General features: G+C 44.1%; 1 protein-coding gene across 2 annotated transcripts in view; it reads left to right on the top strand.

Moving 5' to 3' along the window:
- Positions 1–20542, top strand: part of CDH4 (cadherin 4) — a 415426-nt gene that overhangs the window by 368744 nt on the left and 26140 nt on the right. For both annotated transcript variants that reach the window (XM_063459612.1, XM_063459611.1), the window contains exon 6: positions 4095–4239. In XM_063459612.1, the coding sequence (XP_063315682.1) occupies positions 4095–4239 (145 nt within the window). The remainder of the gene's footprint in view (positions 1–4094; positions 4240–20542) is intronic.

The raw sequence follows: 20542 nt of genomic DNA, 5'->3' as shown, positions 1-20542 counted from the left end.
CATATTCAGACTCAGCATACATCAAACATAAACACTTCCAAAAATCAGCCAAATCCCTCCAGTGGATCAAAAGTTAGCTGGAAGTCCTTTATGACCGACCGCAAGCACAATTTCCTGCCCAAAACAGTTCCATAGATTTGGGCTGTGCGGTCGGTCAATTTCATGCGAAAAAACGACTAAGTCCCATTTCGAACGGGACTTAGTCTCTGGAGCTGCAAGTTCAGTATGGAAGAAGGTAAGGGTCAGCGGTGTTCGGCAGAATGTGTAGCCGATTTTAGTTCCACAGAATCTTTAACATACACCGCTGACCGCATTCGAATGACCAAAATGGCCGCCGCCACGTGTTCGGATGCCGAATGGCGGCCACCCAGCGCTCGGCAATTAACCTGCAGTAACCTCACAGCCTGGGAGGTAAATTGCCTGCACACTTTAACTTCTGGGTGGTCCGCCTGTGTGGTACTTGGTTCAGTAAGCCCTATTTACTGAACCAAGTGGGGGAAAGCCAGGAACAAGTTATTTTACAGGTCTGGGGACATAGTCTTAAAGGGACATTGTTCACCAAAGTTACAAGATGTCCCCAGCCGGTTCTTAAAGGGCCATACACACCAAATAAAAGTCCATACGTTTTCAGGGGCCATAGTCTTAAAGGGTATTGTTACCCAAAGTCTCAATATGTCCCCAGACAGTTCTTAAAGGGCCAGCAGCAGTACAATAAAATACCATTCACTGTGCTTAAAGGGCCAGTAGCCGCCATATAAAGTACAATATGCCCCAAATAACCCAGGGGCCATAGTCAGTAGGTAGGAGGCTAGCAACCAGGCTTCTCCAGGGCCCAGTGGCGAGGTTGGTTTCGCCACACTGTTATCAAGGCTTTAAAAGAATGGAGACATTTATTGGAAGGGACATTACATCCTATTACTATTTTGACGGATCACAAGAACTTGTCCTATATTGGAGAGGCCAAGCGATTGTCTTCCAGGCAAGCTCGTTGGTCGTTATTCCTCACCCATTTCAACTACGTTCTTACTTATAGGCCTGGCTCAAAGAATTCTAAAGCCGATGCTCTATCTCGCCAATATGAACCTTTGGCTTCTTCTGAACCGGTTCTGTCCTCTATAGTACCCCAATGCAACATTATTGCTAACACAAGTCTCAAAATCCATTCTCCGTTGCTTGCCCAGATCTTGAACTTACAGCATCTGGCACCTGGACAGACTCCTGAGGGAAGAAAATTTGTTCCTCCTGAACTCCAACTGGAGCTCTTACAGTGTTTCCACGAAAGCAAGGTGGCTGGTCATCCTGGCATTCGCAAGACTTATTCCCTGATCTCCAAGGATTTCTGGTGGCCTTCCTTACGAAAGGATATTAAGGAGTTCGTCGGAGCTTGCGAGACTTGTACCAGTACTAAACAGCCTCACGCATCTCCTTGTGGTTTGTTGCTCCCCTTGGACATTCCTGAGAAACCATGGTCCTGTTTGGCCATGGACTTTATTGTGGATTTACCTGCTTCCAAGAGACAGACTGTTATTCTCACGGTGGTGGATAGATTCACTAAGATGGCTCATTTTGTGCCGTTGCCTAAACTCCCCACGTCTCCTGAATTGGCGGAGATTTTTGCGAGAGAAGTTTTTCGCTTACATGGGATACCTTCTGAAATCGTTTCTGATAGAGGCTCTCAATTTGTCTCACGATTCTGGAGATCCTTCTGTTCTCAATTAGGTATCAAATTGAACTTTTCCTCTGCATATCACCCTCAGTCTAACGGAGCCGCTGAGCGTACTAATCAAAAGATTGAACAATATCTGCGCTGCTTTGTTTCCGAACACCAGGATGATTGGGTCGGTTTGATTCCTTGGGCAGAGTTCGCACACAATAATCTCGTTTGTGATTCTACTCGTTCCAGCCCCTTCTTCATGAACTATGGCTTTCATCCCTCCATTTTTCCTTCGGTCTCTTCTTCCCAAGGAGTACCGTCGGTTGATGATCATGTCGCCAATCTGAAGAAGTTGTGGGATCAGACTCGTCAAATTCTCCTGCATAATTCTATGTTGTTCAAAAAACACGCTGATAAACACAGAAGGGCGGCTCCAGTTTTTGTCCCTGGGGATAGAGTATGGCTGAGTACTAAGAACATTCGTTTAAAGGTTCCCTCTATGAAATTTGCACCTCGGTACATAGGTCCTTACAGGGTTTTGTCTCGTATCAACCCGGTTGCGTATCGCCTAGCTCTGCCGTCGGCCTTACGCATTCCCAACTCCTTTCATGTGTCTTTGCTGAAACCACTGATTTGCAACAGATTCTCCTCTACGGTTTCCTCACCTCGTTCGGTTCAGGTGGACGGGCAGGAGGAGTACGAGGTCAACTCCATTATCAATTCCCGATTTTCCCGGGGAGGATTACAGTATCTGGTCAACTGGAAGGGATATGGTCCCGAGGAGAGGAGTTGGGTACCTCAGGAGGACGTCCATGCTCCTCGTCTCCGCAGGGCGTTTCACTCCCGCTTCCCATCTCGTCCCGGTTCCTTCCGCCCGGTGGGCGTATCTGAGAGGGGGGGTACTGTCAGGGTACCTGAGGTCTCTACCTTTGTGAAGGGTAGAGACTTAGTTGTTTATCCGTCTAGACACGCCATATCTCCCGTTCCTCGCGGTCCATCCAGTCATTCTAACGCTGGCCGCAAGGGATCCGCTTCCTTTTCTAACATGACGCTCGATACGTGACGTCTTGACGCTATCCCGAGCGACCTGCCACTCTATTGGCTTTATCCTATCAGCACTCAGCTGAGGCGTGTCTACTCTCCGGACTCAGGGTATTTAAGCTTGCTTCTTTCGTCAGCTCATTGCCCTGTCGTGGTTCTAGCTTGTCTAGTCACTCAGTGCTCTTGTATTCTAGTATTCTCTTTGGTTTTGACCCGGCTTGTTGTACTATTCTGCTTATCTCTGTTATCCCTCTGACCCGGCTTGTCTCTCGCTTACCTGTCTTCTCGTTCCCTCGACCTCGGCTTGTCTCTGACTATTCTCTGTTATTCTATGTACGTTAGTCCGGCCATTCTAAGGCCCGGTATACGTACCTTCCTACTGTTTGTACTCTGCGTGTTGGATCCCTGTCCCGATCCTGACACTGGGGTAGAATGGGTGAGGTTTGTAATGTTGAATGCTCGGGCCCGTTCCTGGCTGGGATAGAATGGGTGAGGTTTGTAATGTTGAATGCTCGGGCCCATTCCTGGCTGGGGTAGAATGGGTGAGGTTTGTAATGTTGAATGCTCGGGCCCGTTCCTGGCTGTGGCAGAATGGGTGAGGTTTGTAATGTTGAATGCTCGGGCCCGTTCCTGGCTGGGGTAGAATGGGTGAGGTTTGTAATGTTGAATGCTTGGACCCGTTCCTGGCTGGGGCAGAATGGGTGAGGTTTGTAATGTTGAATGCTCGGGCCCGTTCCTGGCTGGGGCAGAATGGGTGAGGTTTGTAATGTTGAATGCTTGGACCCGTTCCTGACTGGGGTAGAATGGGTGAGGTTTTTAATGCTGAATGCTCGGGCCCATTCCTGGCTGGGGTAGAATGGGTGAGGTTTGTAATGTTGAAGGCTCGGGCCCGTTCCTGGCTGGGGTAGAATGGGTGAGTTTTGTAATGTTGAATGCTCGGGCCCGTTCCTGGCTGTGGCAGAATGGGTGAGGTTTGTAATGTTGAATGCTCGGGCCCGTTCCTGGCTGGGGTAGAATGGGTGAGGTTTGTAATGTTGAATGCTCGGGCCCGTTCCTGGCTGGGGCAGAATGGGTGAGGTTTGTAATGTTGAATGCTCGGGCCCATTCCTGGCTGGGGCAGAATGGGTGAGGTTTGTAATGTTGAATGCTCGGGCCCATTCCTGGCTGGGGTAGAATGGGTGAGGTTTGTAATGTTGAATGCTTGGACCCGTTCCTGGCTGGGGCAGAATGGGTGAGGTTTGTAATGTTGAATGCTCGGGCCCGTTCCTGGCTGGGGTAGAATGGATGAGGTTTGTAATGTTGAATGCTCGGGCCCATTCCTGGCTGTGGTAGAATGGATGAGGTTTGTAGCTTTTAGTTTCCTCACGATATATGACTGTTCTTTCCTCCATATTTGCAGCTTCGTGCACACGCAGTGGACATGAACGGAATTCAGGTGGAGAATCCAATTGACCTCTCTATCTATGTGATTGACATGAATGATAACCGGCCTGAGTTCTCCAGTCAGGTGTTTAATGGGTCAGTGGACGAATCAGCTAAGCCAGGTAATGTCCCTTACACATTAGAAAGAACTGGTCAAACAGACACCATCTGTACTTCATACACCCCTGTATACCGCCTAACACGGACAAGGTTTGCCGTTAATACACCCTTGTATACCGCCTAACACAGACAATGTCTGCCATTAATACACCCCTGTATACCGCCTAACACTGACAATGTCTGCCGTTCATACACCCCTGTATACCGCCTAACACTGACAATGTCTGCCGTTAATACACCCCTGTATACCGCCTAACACTGACAATGTCTGCCATTAATATACCCCTGTATACCGCCTAACACTGACAATGTCTGCCGTTCATACACCCCTGTATACCGCCTAACACAGACAATGTCTGCCATTAATACACCCCTGTATACCGCCTAACACTGACAATGTCTGCCATTAATATACCCCTGTATACCGCCTAACACTGACAATGTCTGCCGTTCATACACCCCTGTATACCGCCTAACACAGACAATGTCTGCCATTAATACACCCCTGTATACCGCCTAACACTGACAATGTCTGCCATTAATACACCCCTGTATACCGCCTAACACTGACAATGTCTGCCGTTAATACACCCCTGTATACCGCCTAACACTGACAATGTCTGCCGTTAATACACCCCTGTATACCGCCTAACACTGACAATGTCTGCCATTAATACACCCCTGTATACCGCCTAACACTGACAATGTCTGCCGTTAATACACCCCTGTATACCGCCTAACACTGACAATGTCTGCCGTTAATACACCCCTGTATACCGCCTAACACTGACAATGTCTGCCGTTCATACACCCCTGTTTACCGCCTAACACTGACAATGTCTGCCGTTAATACGCCACTATACACACCACCAAACATGTAGTTGATGTTCTTGATCTCCAGAGAAGTTTAAGGGCTCTGACCGCTGCACACTTTGCTCCCTGCAGTAGTATGAAAATAATCAGTAGCTAACATTAATAGCAAACCATGTCTGTCAAATGTAGAGTGTGCGGTGATCCTGATGTTGCCAAAACCTGCAGAACGCTCAAAGCAACAAAAAGGTCCAGCACAGCTCTTCATTTTTCACTGATCAGCACTACAATTTATTCTGTGGTTTTTACCCAATTAATTGGAGTGCTGATTACTGACCTATTTGTTGCTTTGTTGCTCATCAAAGGACGGTTTGCTATATGTTGCACATTATTCCATGTTCACAGAGACAGAGCTGAATGTAACCTGGAGACATTGAAGGGTTGGGAGGAGAGAGGCAGATCATGTGTCAGGACGCACCAGTGGCCCTACACGCATAATTAAGTCAAACACGTAACAAATAAACAGTAACGATGTATTACCGGTGTGACAAAACCCCTATTTTGCCTTCCAAGGAACCATTCTCTTTCTCAGTTCGGGAATCCGTTTAAAGTTCGTTTTTATGTTACCAAAGCTGACCGACCGCTAGCCCTGATTTAATGGAACTGCTTTGGGCATATGACCATGTGCACGGTCGGTCAAATATTTGACTTCCATGGAAATATCGAACCCCTGAACCAATCTGGGTGATTTATGGATATGTTGGTCACCCAGATCGGGGCTATCAGGGGATGTAACTTTTGTGGGGTTTTCATGTGTTTTGAAGGTACTTTTGGGGTGTTTGTAAATTGTATGTTTTTCTGTGCCTGGAGATAATTTAATTGAGTTTGTACATTTCCTGACTCCATAACTCCCAGGCACAGGGGAGGGATTACCCTGTTTTGTGTGGGAGTGTCATAGGCGTGTTTTCTGTGTCCTTGTACTGCATAAAAGCAGACCATTGTGCCTGGATGAAACATATCATCTTACCCCTTTATGAATTCTAGGCTCATGTTTGGGGGATTGGGAGCTATATTCACACTTAACCACTATGGCGCTTGGAGATTGGAGATTCTTCACGGATGTACTCAGCTGGAGTACTTGAATGCGTTACAACCGGCCTTAAAATGGCCGGATTTAATGCATAAGAATAACCAGTAACGAGCCGAGGTCAGGAATACAGAAAGGAACAAATACGTAATGAACAAAGCCAAAGGGTCAGTGATAACAGAACTCCAGGAAGGCAACCAAGCCAAGTTCAATAAACAGTATCAGGAACGCGGTCTCGGATAACCAACAGGATGGAAACCATGACAGGGCACTGAACAACTGCAGGTTTGGGTTTAAATAACCCAGTAAACCCTGCTATACGCTAATTTGGGTGCCTTGACCCATGGAATGTGCGTGCACGGCGATAATGCGACGCCACGCACAAGATCACATCACTAGTGACGTCATTGTGGCAGCGCTATCATATAGCGCCACCTTGCAGCGGCCGGCATCCTTCCTAAAGCTGGACCCGGCCGCTGTATTAGGAGCTGCATGGAGGGCGAGGCGCTGGACGTAAGGTGAGTAACTTCTCCCTCCTTTAGTGTGACCGCACCGATCAGATGCGGTGCCGATCGGGCACTGAAATGGCGTGACCACACTTATCTGGTGCGGGCACACTGAAGTGCTGATCGGGCACCATGACAGTACCCCCACACAAAGACCGCCCACTAGGCAGGCAGGACCAGGCTTATCAGGGTCCTGGGCATGAAAAGAACAAAGAAGGCGTCCAGCATGGATGTCAACAGCAGGGACCTATGAGCGTTCTTCAGGACCTAACCCTTCCAATCCACCAGATACTGCATGAACCATGGAAGAACTTGGATTCCAATACAGAACGGACTTCGTACGCTTTCTGACTCGCAACCAACAAGGGATGGGGAGGCGCAGAAGGAGTAGTGTAGCGATTGCAGATAATGCTTAAAACGGGAAGCAATGCCAGCTAAGGCAGAATAAACCAGATCCCATGTTTTTCTCATAGAAGTCAGATGCTCATCCAGAGTGGGGATATCAGTATCAGAAAACACAGAAGGTAAGACAGCAGGGTAGAGACCATATACAACATAAAAAAGACTAAGTTTGGAGTCATGCGTGGCGTTGTTTTGTGCAAATTCTGCCCATGGCAAGAGGTCAAACCAATTATCCTGGGAAGCGTTAACGAAACAACATAGAAAAACTTCCAGAGACTGATTTGCCCTTTCGGCAGCCCAGTTAGTTTGGTGATGTTAAGACGAAGAAAAAAACTATTCTTTACAAGAAGATGAACGGAGAACCTCTGTCAGAAAGGATGTTTTGAGGAATCCCATGTAACCTCACTATTTCCTTAATGAAAATCAGAGCAAGATCTTGTGAGGAAGGTAATTTTTTTAAGCGGGGCAAAATGGGCCATTTTAGAAAGTCGATCTGTGACCATAAGTATAGTGTTATATCCTTTGGAGACAGGCAACTCCACAATGACGTCCATAGCTATATGAGACCATGGAATGAGAGGCACAGGCAGCAGTTTAACAATCCACATTTCAATTTGTGCAGAACCTTAAAAGGCAGCACAAGTCTGGCAAGTATTGACATAAGCGATAACATCGACCTTAAGAGAGGGCCACCAGAACTGTCTGGTTACATCTGAAATGGTTTTGCGTGTACCTGGATGCCCAGCTGTTATGTTGTCATGGAACATAGCAAGAATCGCCCTTCTTTCTGTTTCAGGAACAAACAGGAGACCTTGAAAGTTTATTACTAGGTGCCTGAAGTTGAGCCGCGATTATGACACCAAGAAGAGGCGTGTACAAAGAAAGGACAGTGGAAGCCAAAATACATTCAGGAGTACCTAGTTCCTAGTACCAGGCCTTTAAGTTATAATATAATTTATAGGAGAAAGAAACAGAGACCATCTAGCCTGTCTGGATGACATTCTTTTAGCTTCCCCGATATATTCCAGGTTTTTATAATCGGTTATGATGATGATCCTTCCACTAGATGTCTCCACTCCTTTAGTGCCAAAATGATAGCCAATAGCTCCCTATGTCATAATTTCTTTCCGCTGGGGATTTGTCATGACTCTCTCTCTTGGACAGTATAGCACTAACCCCTGTTTCAGAGGCATCTACTAATAATATGAAAGACCTGCTGGGATCAGGATGATCATGTATAGGGGCTGAAGTAAATGAAGCCTTGAGTTGTTCAAAGGCATTAATGGCTTCTCCTGGCCAAAATGTCTTACGTGTCAAATTGGTGATCAGGTCTATTATCATAGAAAAGTCCTTAATAAATCTACGATAATAATTGGAAAACCTGATGAATCTTTGGATAGCCTTTATACTATGAGGTAGAGGCCATTGTAAAACCGCCTCTAGTTTCTTGGGATCCATCTTGAATCCTGAGGCAGATATCGTATAGCCAAAAAACTGTACCTCTTTCTGATCAAATATACTTTTTTCTAGTTTACAATACAGACCATTCTTGAGTAAGGTCTGTAGAAATAGTTTAACTTGTGCATGGTGAATGTATCATTATATCATCTAGATATACTAACACGAAGGAATAGATTAAATCTCTCAATACATCATTGATGAGATCCTGGAAAACAGCATGGGGCATTACATAATCCAAAAGGCATGACTAGGTATTCGTAATGCCCATTACGAGTATTAAACGGTGCTTTCCATTCATGTCCTTCCTTAATTCTAACTAGATTGTAAGCGCTCCTTAAATCCAGTTTAGTAAATATCTTAGCCCATTTTAACCTGTCAAAAAGTTCTGAAATTAGCAGTATAGGGTTCCTTATGGTGATTTTATTGAGCGCCTTGTAATCTATACAAGGATGCAGATCACCCTCCTTTTTTTTTTTTTTTAAATTCTTTATTTTTGTTGTGCATATGAGAATACAACATTGCTTGAACAGCCACAACAGCTCTAACAAGCGCAATATTCGTATAGTGGTGGACATAATTGTGGCATAAGAGTAACTTGCACATTTTTAATTAAGTGGACGTTTCATATATCACATAGTAGTTGCTAGGCATTGCACATTTTCTAGTAGTTAGTTGCAAGATAAGGTTACATGCAGGAATTATGTTTAGTTTAGCTAGGTATATGCTTATGTATGAGAGATATAACATCACCCTTCAGGCCCCCATAAACATACATGGATGCAGTTAGCAAGGTATGAGAGTCACAGCTGCACCCCTTAGTCCCCTATAGCTACACATGAATGCAATTAGGTCTGCTTGAAGCCACTCTAGGTATACTTGCTGAAGTAGGATCGTGCATAGAACAAGGGGGAGTGCTGCTTATTTAGAGTAGCTTCTCTGCGCTGCAGCTTAAGAGCGTTAGTCCCTGAGACAGGTCATCATTGCTGTTGGCGGGTTCTTGCTGGAGTTGGATGTTGTCTCCGCGGGGAGCCGCCATTTTGGTGGTCTCGAGACCGTTCTTGGAGGGGAAGTCCCATTGCCGACCGATGCCAGTGCAGCTCGTTCCAGGTAGTGGGGAAGCAGGCAACTGACCTCCGTCCCTCTCTGGTGCTCTGTGGGTTGTACGCTGGCTCCACCGTCCGATCTCCCGGGGCCTTTGAAGCCTGCGTGCGGTGAGGGTTCTCGTGGGTTGCGGCTGCTTTGCGATTTGCTTGGTCCTCCGAGAGCCTGGGTCAGGCTTAGTGTTGTCTGCGTGTGGTCGCTTGGGAGCAGGCTGCAAATCAGATGCGTGGGATGTTCAGCTTCATGCTGGGGCACCCTGCTTGGCACTCTGCTAGGTCCTTGCGGCCTGCTGTTGTCGGGGTTCGGGTCTCTTGCGCACATGGTGGTCGCCATTTTGGTGGCAGCGGTGTCGTCCGTTGCATCCCGCTCAGGCCCTTAGGGTGAGGACCGGGATCACCCCCCCAGTCCAGAGGGGGGGGAATCAGGATCGGATCCGCAGATGGTGTTCCTGTTTGACGGGCTCCAGTGGGCAGGTTAGTGGTGTGGCGGCCGTCCACTCCTCTCTCTGCCGGGTAAGGTCTCGCCTGTTGCCGCAGGGACCTCTCCCCTGAGGGACTAAAACCCCGAGGGCAAGCCTCTCCTCAGCTCTGGTAGCCCTAGGCGTCTGGGGTCGCAGTTGTGGGCTATTCTCTCTCTTCAAAAGCCCGGTTTACAGGCGTAAAAGGTATCTTTAGATTATATTGAGCAGGAGCTGGTCTGTCCTGCGACCGCTCGGCGGCCCGGCCCCGCCCCCCCCTCCTTTTTTGATACAAAGAAAAACCCTGCTCTCGCTAGGGAAGAGGATCTGCATATATGACCTTTAGTCAACGCATCCTGTATATATTCCTCTATGATTTTACTGTCCAGGAGAGACAGGGTATAAACTCTTCCTTTCAGGGGTATAGTACCTGGCAATAGATCACGGTGGAAGGGTATCGGCATGAACTTTGTTAAACACCACCTTTACCTCCCCATATTTGGAGGGAACCATAGTGGACAAAGGAGAGGCAGTAGGAACATTGATTGTACCCAATTGTTTGGTTATAGGCTTTAAACATCTGTTACTACACCCATCACCCCACTTAAGTTTCTCCCCTTTCCTCCAATCTATAGGTGGATCAGGTTTGATTAGCCATGGAAAACCAAGTACAATGGGACAAGAGGGTGAGGAGATAACCTGAAAAGTGATCTGTTCCTTATGCAAGGCCCCTACTTGCAATGAAACAGGGGATTGCTATATCACAATACTCCCCTGAGTTTAATCACTAGCTCTTATAAGAGCTGTTCCCGCTATGCTCTCTGGACTAGGAGAGGTCTACCCACTGGGAGCTGGATCCTGGTCTTGGGTCCAGGGTGGGTGGAGGACGGCAAGACCCTGTCAGGATCGGGACAGGGATCCAACACGCAGAGTACAAACAGTAGCCAGATACGTATACCGGACCTTAGAATGGCCGGACTAACGTAAGTAGTACAGTAAAGAATGGTCAAAGACAAGCCGAGGTCGAGGGTAACAGAAGACAGGTAATCGAGAGACAAGCCGAATCAAGGGTAACAGAGATAAGCAGAGTAAGGTAAACAAGCCGGGTCAAAACCAAAAGGGATAATAGAATACACAAGCACTGAGTGACTAGAACAAGCTAGAACCACGACAGGGCAATGAGCTAATGAAAGAAGCTCTGTTAAATACCCTGTTCAGAGCAGTAACCACGCCTCCGAGGCTTCCTGATTGGTCCTGCAGCAATTGAGTGACAGGTCGTTCCGGGGGAGTGTCCTGATGACAATTTCCTGCCTAGATGCTGTAAAAGGCAGTCACTCCCTCGCGGCCGGCCTTGCATGACCGGATAGACCGTGGGGAAGGAAGCCATCAGGCCGTCTGGATGAAGGAACAGCTAAGTCTCTACCTCTTTCGGAGGTAGAGACCACAGGTACCCTGACAGACCCCAACTAAGCTGCGGTGATTCGTGGGGTCTACCATGGTTATGGTGTTCCAGTACAGTGTGTATGGTGCTCGCAAGTACTAAGAAGCAGCGATTGACGGAGGCACCCAGTCTGGGTGGCAGACGGTCTGTCACGGTGAGCATCTATAAAGTTTTCTGCTGCTCCTGACTCTAATAGGGCTTTGCAATTAACCTCAAGGTCGTATGGCAGAATGGTAACAGAAAGGAGAAGTCTCAAAAGAGGCATAGTGGGGGGCCTATACATAACACCTAAGGCCGGTCCCAACAGGGTTGGAGAAGTGGGGAGCGAGAAAAGTGCTACGTCTTCTATGTCTGTTTCTGATCCTTTCCCTTTCTCTTAGCAACCTCATCTAGAATGATATCTGACAGTCCTTCAGCGAAAACTGTGACAATGCCACTGTTTGTCCAATCCACCTCTGAGGCAAGGGTAAGAAACTCAAGGGCATAAACAGCAACAGAGCAATTGCCCTGTTTTATGCACATGAGGGCTTTGCCCGCATCCTTTTCCTTACCCAAAAGCTCAAATGTTAACCTGAATTCCGCTAGGTATTCCGCATAAATCATATGCGATAGACTTATTGCTCTCCCATAAAGGATTTGCCCAGGTTAATGCCTTCCCTATCAACTGATTTATCAGATAACTAATCTTGGATCTATCGGAAGGAAAGGAGCCGGGGGAGGCCTCAGAGTGGTACTCTGGTTAAGAAAACCACAGCATTTCTGAGCATTACCACCATAATGAGGGGGTGGCGAGAGAGAGATAGACGGAACCTTGTATACTTTGGGTACAACAGCGACAGGAGGGGCTGGAGGAGGCCCTTGATCCTCCGGTTGGAGGTGAGCAATACGGGCCAACAACGTCTGAAAGGCCTAGGCGAATTGATAGTCTTCCAGCCTTCTTTCACAAGCCAACATGTGGCCACTATAGGCACCCAGACCACTTCAGCTCAATTGGTGGTCTGGGTGCCAGGTCCCCCTAGTTTTAACCCTGCAGCTGTAAACATAGCAGTTTCAGAGAAACTGTTTACATTGAGTGTTAATCCAGTCTCTAGTGGCTGTCTCTCTGACAGCCACTAGAGGCCGCTTCCACAATCCTCAATGCAAAAATCGCATTAAAGATATGCTGGACGTCCATAGGAAAGCATTTAGTAATGCTTTCCTATTGGCTGTTTGAATGCGCGCTCAGCTTTTGCCGCGCATGCGTACTCGGAGCTGAAGTCGGCAGGGGGAGGAGAGGTCACCGGTGGCGAGGGAGGCTGGCGCTGGATTAAGGTAAGTGGCGGAAGGGGGGAACTGAGGGAGGGGAGGATCAAATAACCCCATAGTGCCAGGAAAAAGAGTTTGTTTTCCTGGCACTATAGTGCTCCTTGTCAGGACAAACCAGTGGCCCAACATGCAGACTTAAGTCAAACACATAACAAGTACCAAACAGTAACAACGTATTTCCGGGCCTCAGAATGGCCAAATTTAACGTATAAGAATAATCCGTAATGAGCAGAGGTCAGAAATACACAAAGGAACAAATACGGAATGAACACAGCCAAAGGGTCAGGGATACCAGAAATACAGGAAACCAAGCCAAGATGAATAACCAATAAACAGTATCAGGAACGCGCTCTCGGATGACCAACAGGATGAAAACCACAACAGGGCACTGAATAACTGCAGGTTTGGGTTTAAATAACCCAGTAAACGCTGCTATTTGCTGATTTGGATCCCATGACCCCAGAACGTGCGTGCACGGCGAGAATGCGACGCTGCATGCACGATCATGTCACTAGTGATGTCATTGTGGGCATCGCTATCACATAGCGCCACCCTGCGGCCTTTCCAACGCTGGCCCCGACTACTGTATTAGGAGTTGCAAGGAGGGAGAGTCGCTGGAGGCAAGGTGAGTTACTCTCCCTCCTTTAGTGTGCCCGCACCGATCAGATGCGGTCTTATCGCGGTGCCGATCGGGCACTGTGATGGTGTGACCGCACTGATCTGGTGCGGTCACACTGAGGTACCGATCGGGCACCGTGACATCATGCAACATATCTTTATTGGGCAAAGAAAGGTTGGCTCTCATCAGCCAGACAATATCCAGATCCTAAACACAGATCACCTGATTTACCCCTAACACAAACACACACACCCGCCACCCAACTGACCTATATTGTGAATTCACACTACAAATATACTGCTGTATAAAACGCTGAGATCTATTTATTAACCTCTCTAGTGCCCTGGGTTAAACCAGACAAGATACTGTCTGCCGCCTCGTATAGGATCTGGGAGATAAAATATCAGCAGCTACAGGACACAAAGCACACAACTTTAATAAACCGATAAATCGTCCCCTCGGCTTTACAGCCCTTAGAACGGCCAGGAGATGCTCTCTATAAAACTTGTCGTAGAAAGAGGAGATGCTGCCTCCATAAAACACAGGCGTGCTTGGCTCAGTATAGGACGAGCCTGTGGTTTTCTGTCAGGAAATAATTTCAGGCTGGTCCAAGCCATTTTCCTGGGGAATGTCGACATTAAGATTGAGTTTATATGAGTATTCCCCGTACCTGTCCGGCCTGCCTGCCTCACACGCACCGTCAATATATGCGCCGTAGTGAGTGCAGTGTTTCATTGAAAATCCGTCTGCAGACAGACTGCTCAAGTGTCAGCCTCGCAGCTAATGAATTGATTAATTATTGAATCATTTATGTGACTCTGTGCTCTGGCACCGCTGCTAGTGAATAACTATATAGCAATTAAAACTTCGCCCTCCGCTCACGTCTGCACCTCTCCTCGCCATACTGCCCCCGGGTCTGCACCCCAGGGGTAAAACCCGGCAACTTCTGCTATGCAAACATTCTCAGTATAGCAGTGCTATTTAAAGGTTAGCGATGATTCTCAGGATAATAAGGCGTGCAGTATATATTTATAGGCAGGGACCATCAGGGGCAGAACTATTCAATGTACTCACTGTAGGATTACTAATGAGCTCATTTAAAATGGATTGATCCTGGTCAGTTTTAGTTTTTATTACTGAGCTGTCCTCATACCTGTGTCAGCAATGACAAAACTAGCACAACAATCACCTTGATCTACAGTGCGTCAGCTAGACTTCAGGTATACTATCATCGGAAAAGAGGGCTGTAGGTCACTGAGCATTATGGTTAATGTAGTTTAAAGCTTTTACAATGCCAGTTAGCCATGACCAATACATATCCGTGGTGATTTGTGGTCACGTCTTATGAGTGTACAGTGCTAGACTCTGGGGGACAACTTACCTGGGGTCCACTAGGTATGTCCTCTTGCAACAAGGGCCTTTTGTAAAATATTCAAATTGCAAACATTTTCAACAACAAAACTTTAACTAGATACAGTGCTGTAACACGTTAAGGAATAATTAACTAACAGGGAATTTTTACAGTTTACTAATAGCAGAGATTAGAAAATCTTCCACTCCAGGTATTTACTTCATATCAGATATTCTGGCCTCGTATTTCAATGTCAGTGGTCAGGTCCTGGATTAGGGAATGGCACCATTAGAGTGACCATTTTCTATATAATTAATTCTCCCTGGTAGAATAAAACAAAACCTTTAGTATAAAGCCTTCTCTCTAATTAGCTGACCTGCTTTGAGACGCACGCCTTGTGCAGAGTATAGATTGATCGATTTAAACAGGAGTCAGATGGTAGAACATGCTTTGCTATGGAATAGATTCCTTTGCAGAAAACACCAGCCTGATTGTACGATAATCTGATAAACATTTCTCAGATTTCATGGCCTTGGATTAGAGTCTGGGTGAGCTAGGAGACAGCCGCACAGATCTCTGGTTATGTCTGATTCCCTAAACCACTTGACATCACCCTGGGAGATAAATACCCATAAGAGGGAGCACCGATGGGGCGAGATACGAGAGTCATCTGCATATGAAGAATTTAAATCGTTAGCCTTGATGATTTGAACAGAAAGCCACTTATGGGGCAGAGTTTGTTTTTAGATGAAGCTGTAATTGGAGGCTTGTGGAATTAATCCTTTAAGGCTTGCAGCGGCGACGCACACAGCCTCACATCAAGTGCTGGCATTCAGCGACTCTCCATTTGCCTTCTTTGCAGTTAATACAATTAATCAAGAGGTGTGCAGCCCAGAGAGAGGGATTTAAACCTGATCTGTGATTACTGAACGTGGACTTGTAGGGGCTTTAACAATGCCACACGTTTCCCTTGATGTGAGAATACTCAGCAGGTGAGAGTCACGGAGCTGTGTAATGAGTGCGCTTTACTGGCGCAAAGTGCCGGGGAGATAAAACGACCGCAGCTCCTGGGAGGATAGCTTGCAGGCAGAGGACGCTGCGCCAGACTTTAAAACATGGCGGCAAAATATAGACATAAAAATACCAACTGTATATACCAGTCACGCCAAGTACATTTCCAAACACACTCTGCAGTCTGAAGACATTTTGGTAACATGTGCTAAAGTTAGCCGTCACCCGTCATACATACATTGTGCAGTCCAATGACAGAATATATAGATCGAATCTTATTCAACAGTGAAGATGCATGGCAATGAGCTGCAGGCAGACACCCGAAAACAGGCGCCAGGGAAGAGCTCTGTGATTTATACATTTCTAGATAAAGTATCCTGTAATATTTAACTGGCGATTCACCTCATTTAAAGACGTCAGTGGGGCTATTGATCAAATTGTCTGTACTAAAAAGTGGTGCAAAAATACCTCTGTTGGTTCCACTGGTTTCTATGGTGATTATTCAAATTTTTAGAACAAAATAGCAATTTTTTTGTACCGGCAGCGTGGTACATCATTTGACGTTATTTGTGCGTTCGCTTTCCATCCATGTATAATGTCACAAGTTGTTTCTGCCATCTTTTTGAACACAAAGCTGTGGTGGCATATTGAATCTGTCCCTAAATCTGGTGTGTTGATCATTTTTTATACAACGCTCCAAACAGGATGGAATAGAGCAGTAATCGATCCTTTACAATGGTTTCTCAAATGTCCCAGATCAGCTTGAAATAGACATTCGGACATATTCAATACACGGTGTTATCCCTACTAACAGATCCTTCCGGTGCCACCAACTGAATAGAACAGAACACCATTTATATTAAATAACGCAACATCTGGATAAAGTAGATCAAAACTAACGCGTTTCGCTCTGTAGGGCTTTATCACAGAGCGAGTAGCGACTCTCTGGCATGGGAAGGCTAAATAGTGTCTTTCTAGTCTCACGTTCTTTGCTAAGTCAGCGTTCTTTAACCAAACGTCATTTTTTTTATTTTCAGCTTAAATCAGTTAGAATTCACAAAAAGCATAAATCTTAAATCATATAGAAATACCTTCTGTATAACATTACAGCATTGTGTTTTTTATAAAGCAAGGTCGAATGCATTGTCATAGTTACCAGAACACATTCCAAACTTGGAAATATACAAAAAAAATGTAAAATATTATCTTACATTATCTACATCATATTATAAATATATCATTATACATGCAATGAAAAAGCAACACTTAGCTGCACTATACAGTAGTTATTAATATGAATTTTACCAGGTTACTATAGTGACAGGGAAATATAACAATAGCTGCATTACTAAAGGCTACAAGGGGGCGTGCAAACTCGGAATTATACCACACCAAAGAAAAGTAAAATAAAGATGTCAAAGTTCTTAGAACCATTCGGTGCGTGCCACGGCTTCGCGAAGAGTTATTCGTTTTAACCAGAGATATTAATGGAGCGAGATTTAAAGGAAAACCACAGCAGAAATAGCTTATATAGACGTAAACATTGTTTGTTCTTTTAAACTAACTCAAGAGCACACAGAGATATTAATGTTGCCAAAATACGGCTACAGTGTATTAATATGCAGCTTGTATAGTTACAACAAAGAGAGAACTTTAGTGCGCTTTCTGTAAAGTCGGCCAAACCTAACAAAAAACTGACATTTATAACAAAATAATAACTCGCTGGTGGAAGTGGGTTAAATATATCACCTTTCCTTCTCAGTAAGCCTAAATAAAATAAATAGATCGAAAAATCATGCCAGACTCAACAAGAGTAATTCCAGTTCAAATTCTACCATGTTACTATGGTTACCCCCGTCCTCCCCCCCTTTAGGTTCTCTTATTTAAAGTCCAATTCCATTTCTTTTCTGTCTAACATATTAACCATATTTCTTTCAATTCACCCCACCCAAAGTTTATTATCAGTGCCCTTAGATGAGAGTATGTTCGGGAATTGAATGACAGATAAATATTTTTGCATGTTTCTACAAAGTTCTGGGAGTCTGGTATTTCGAGGCCTGGATATCCCGTATATATTGAAGGCCACATGACCATCACAATAATAGACTATTTTATTTCCAAATTATTACATTTTCTATATTAATTTCTTTCTTCAGTAACACTAGATTAGACAGTATTTAACATTTGTAGAGTCGTGGCTGGTACATCAGTTACAACCCCCTGTCACTCGGATACATAGATCCTTCAATTCCCTCTGTGTATTTGTACATGGTCCTTTCATATTCCCTATTCTTCCAGTATGTCAATCATATGTTGTTAGCATTTAGTGCTTTGGGATATGTTGGCGCATAATAAATTATAATTACAAATTCAGAAATCCCCTATATATAGGCAGTCAATTATTTCTAGATTTCTCATTTCTGGTAAAATCTGGCTCCCCCCAAAAAAACATTTTTTGTTTAGTTGGTAAGGATGCATTTAAGATCCCATCCTCCTTAATTATGTGCCAATGTTTAATATTTTTCTGAAAGCTTTATTTGTATAGTCCAAAACTATCGGTACATCCTTATCCAGCTTCTTTTTTTATTTGTATTGTGAGGGACTATTACTAGCAATTGTTCTAATCCTAGTTAATTCATTACCAATTCTTTCTTAATTTTTTTCAATTAATTTACTTTTTTCTTTTAAAAAGGTGCTTAGTATTCAAAGTCCTCTGGATTTGTGCAATTAATTTTTCACTGTGGTATTTAGTTCCTAGGAATGCCATTTAATCATAATGACCGCTTTCTTTGTTAATAAAAACTGTTAACACGTACTTAAAATAAATCAAAATAATATATATTGCTTTGTTTTTAATAAAAATATTTAAATCCATATAGTGAATGTTGCTGCTAGATTTCCCCTATTATTGGCATATAATATCCATACATTTATTTTTGAAATCAGATTAATATCAATGTCATATGAATAAAAAATATATTGTTTAATGTATCTTAAATATGAGACCAGGGTTTTCCCCAGTTATGATTTGACCAAATAAATGTCTCCTCCCAGGCTGCCATAAAAAGATTGGCATAACCGGGCCAAACCTGGTTCCCATTGTTGTCCCTGTCTTCTAAGATAAAATTGTTATAATAAAAATACCTGACATGGTTTTTTTTTTTTTCCTTTTCAACCTTTATAACGGTGTACCTATCCTTCAACTCATATTTTGATTTCTGCAATTGTATATTGTTTAGTTTGTACGTATATGTATATTTATATAAACAGTGATGTACTAGCACTACTTTTAGTTCACGTTTTTATCTATCTATATAGTTAAAGAAGAGGAGTGTCTCGGTGAAGCTCTGCAATAGTGATAATCAATGGAAACAGTATATAGTGATATTGTAAATCACCCAATATAAAGGGATATATCTTTAAAATAATTTTCTCACTTAGAGGTGTCAATGTTTGTGTATTATCCCTTAGATTCAAATCATAGTGCAAACTGTACAGTACTAATTCAATGTGAGGTGTATAGTGACAAGTAACCACTCATAATTTCATGAGCTAAAAAACTCAAGTTCATGCGCTTTGGGGTCCGTTAAGGCGACCCTTTCCCTCCTTTACGTCCAAATTTTCTTAAGGTTCTGTCCTAGGTGGTTGGTATAAAGGAAACATATTAATCCATAGTAGCCATATATGTACATTTTAATATATATTTTTTTCGCTGCAGTCTTTAAATCTTGCTCCATTAATATCTTTGGTTAAAATTATTAAATCTTTGAGGAGCTGTGACCTGCACCTAATGGTTATAAGAACTTCTCTGACATCTTTATATTCCTTTTCTTTGGTTCAATATAATTCAGAGTGTGCTCCCTTGTAGCCTTTAGTAATGCAGCTATTCTGTTTCCCTGTAACTATAGTAAGCTGGTCACATTCATATTAATAAGTACTACTATATAATGCAGCTCAATGTTGCTTTTTCTTTGCATATATTATGATATATGTTTAATGTGATGTAGGGAGCGAAATGCGTTAGTTTTTAGATTCTATTTTATTATGATATATGTTTAATGTGATGTTAAGAGTGTAAGATAATGTTTTCTATTTTGTGTATATTTTCAAGTTTGGAATGTATTTAAATGTTTGCTGGTAACTATGGAAATGCACTCAACCTTGCTTCATAAAACCTTTTGATCTCACACAATGGCTGTAATTGTATACAAAACATTTCTATATGATTTAAGAGTTATCTTTATTGCTAATTCTTACTGAAATTGATGAAAGGTAAAAAAAAAAAAATGGTAAAGAGCATCGACCTAGAATTGAAAGTGAAACTTGAAAAACACTATTCAGCGTTCCCATGCCAGAGAGTCGCTACTCGCACTGTGATAAAGACCTAAAGAGCGAAACGCGTTTGTTTTTTATCTACTTTATCGAGATATTGAAGCATTATTGAATACAACTGGTTTCTGTTATTTTTGGCACCAGAAGGATCTATTGATAGGCATAATACCACAAAGATTTACCATCTGTGAGCACAGTATATTTGGTCTAAATTTTCATTTGTAGCCCAATTGTATGGATTGTTAGGCTTTCAAATATTGCTGACATTTGTTTGCATTCCAAGCATTGTATTGTTGCTGTATACTGATCAGACACACCATTAAACCCACTGATAGTTGAAGTTAAAAACATGGATTATATCGTTACAATGGCACCTGTCAAGGGGTGGGGAATATTAGGCAGCAGGTGAACCGTCAGTTCTT

This window comes from Pelobates fuscus, chromosome 6, assembly GCF_036172605.1.
Source record: "Pelobates fuscus isolate aPelFus1 chromosome 6, aPelFus1.pri, whole genome shotgun sequence".
NCBI lineage: Eukaryota > Metazoa > Chordata > Amphibia > Anura > Pelobatidae > Pelobates > Pelobates fuscus.
Note: the sequence above shows the minus strand (reverse complement) of the source record. Positions and strands in the feature narration are given on the sequence as shown.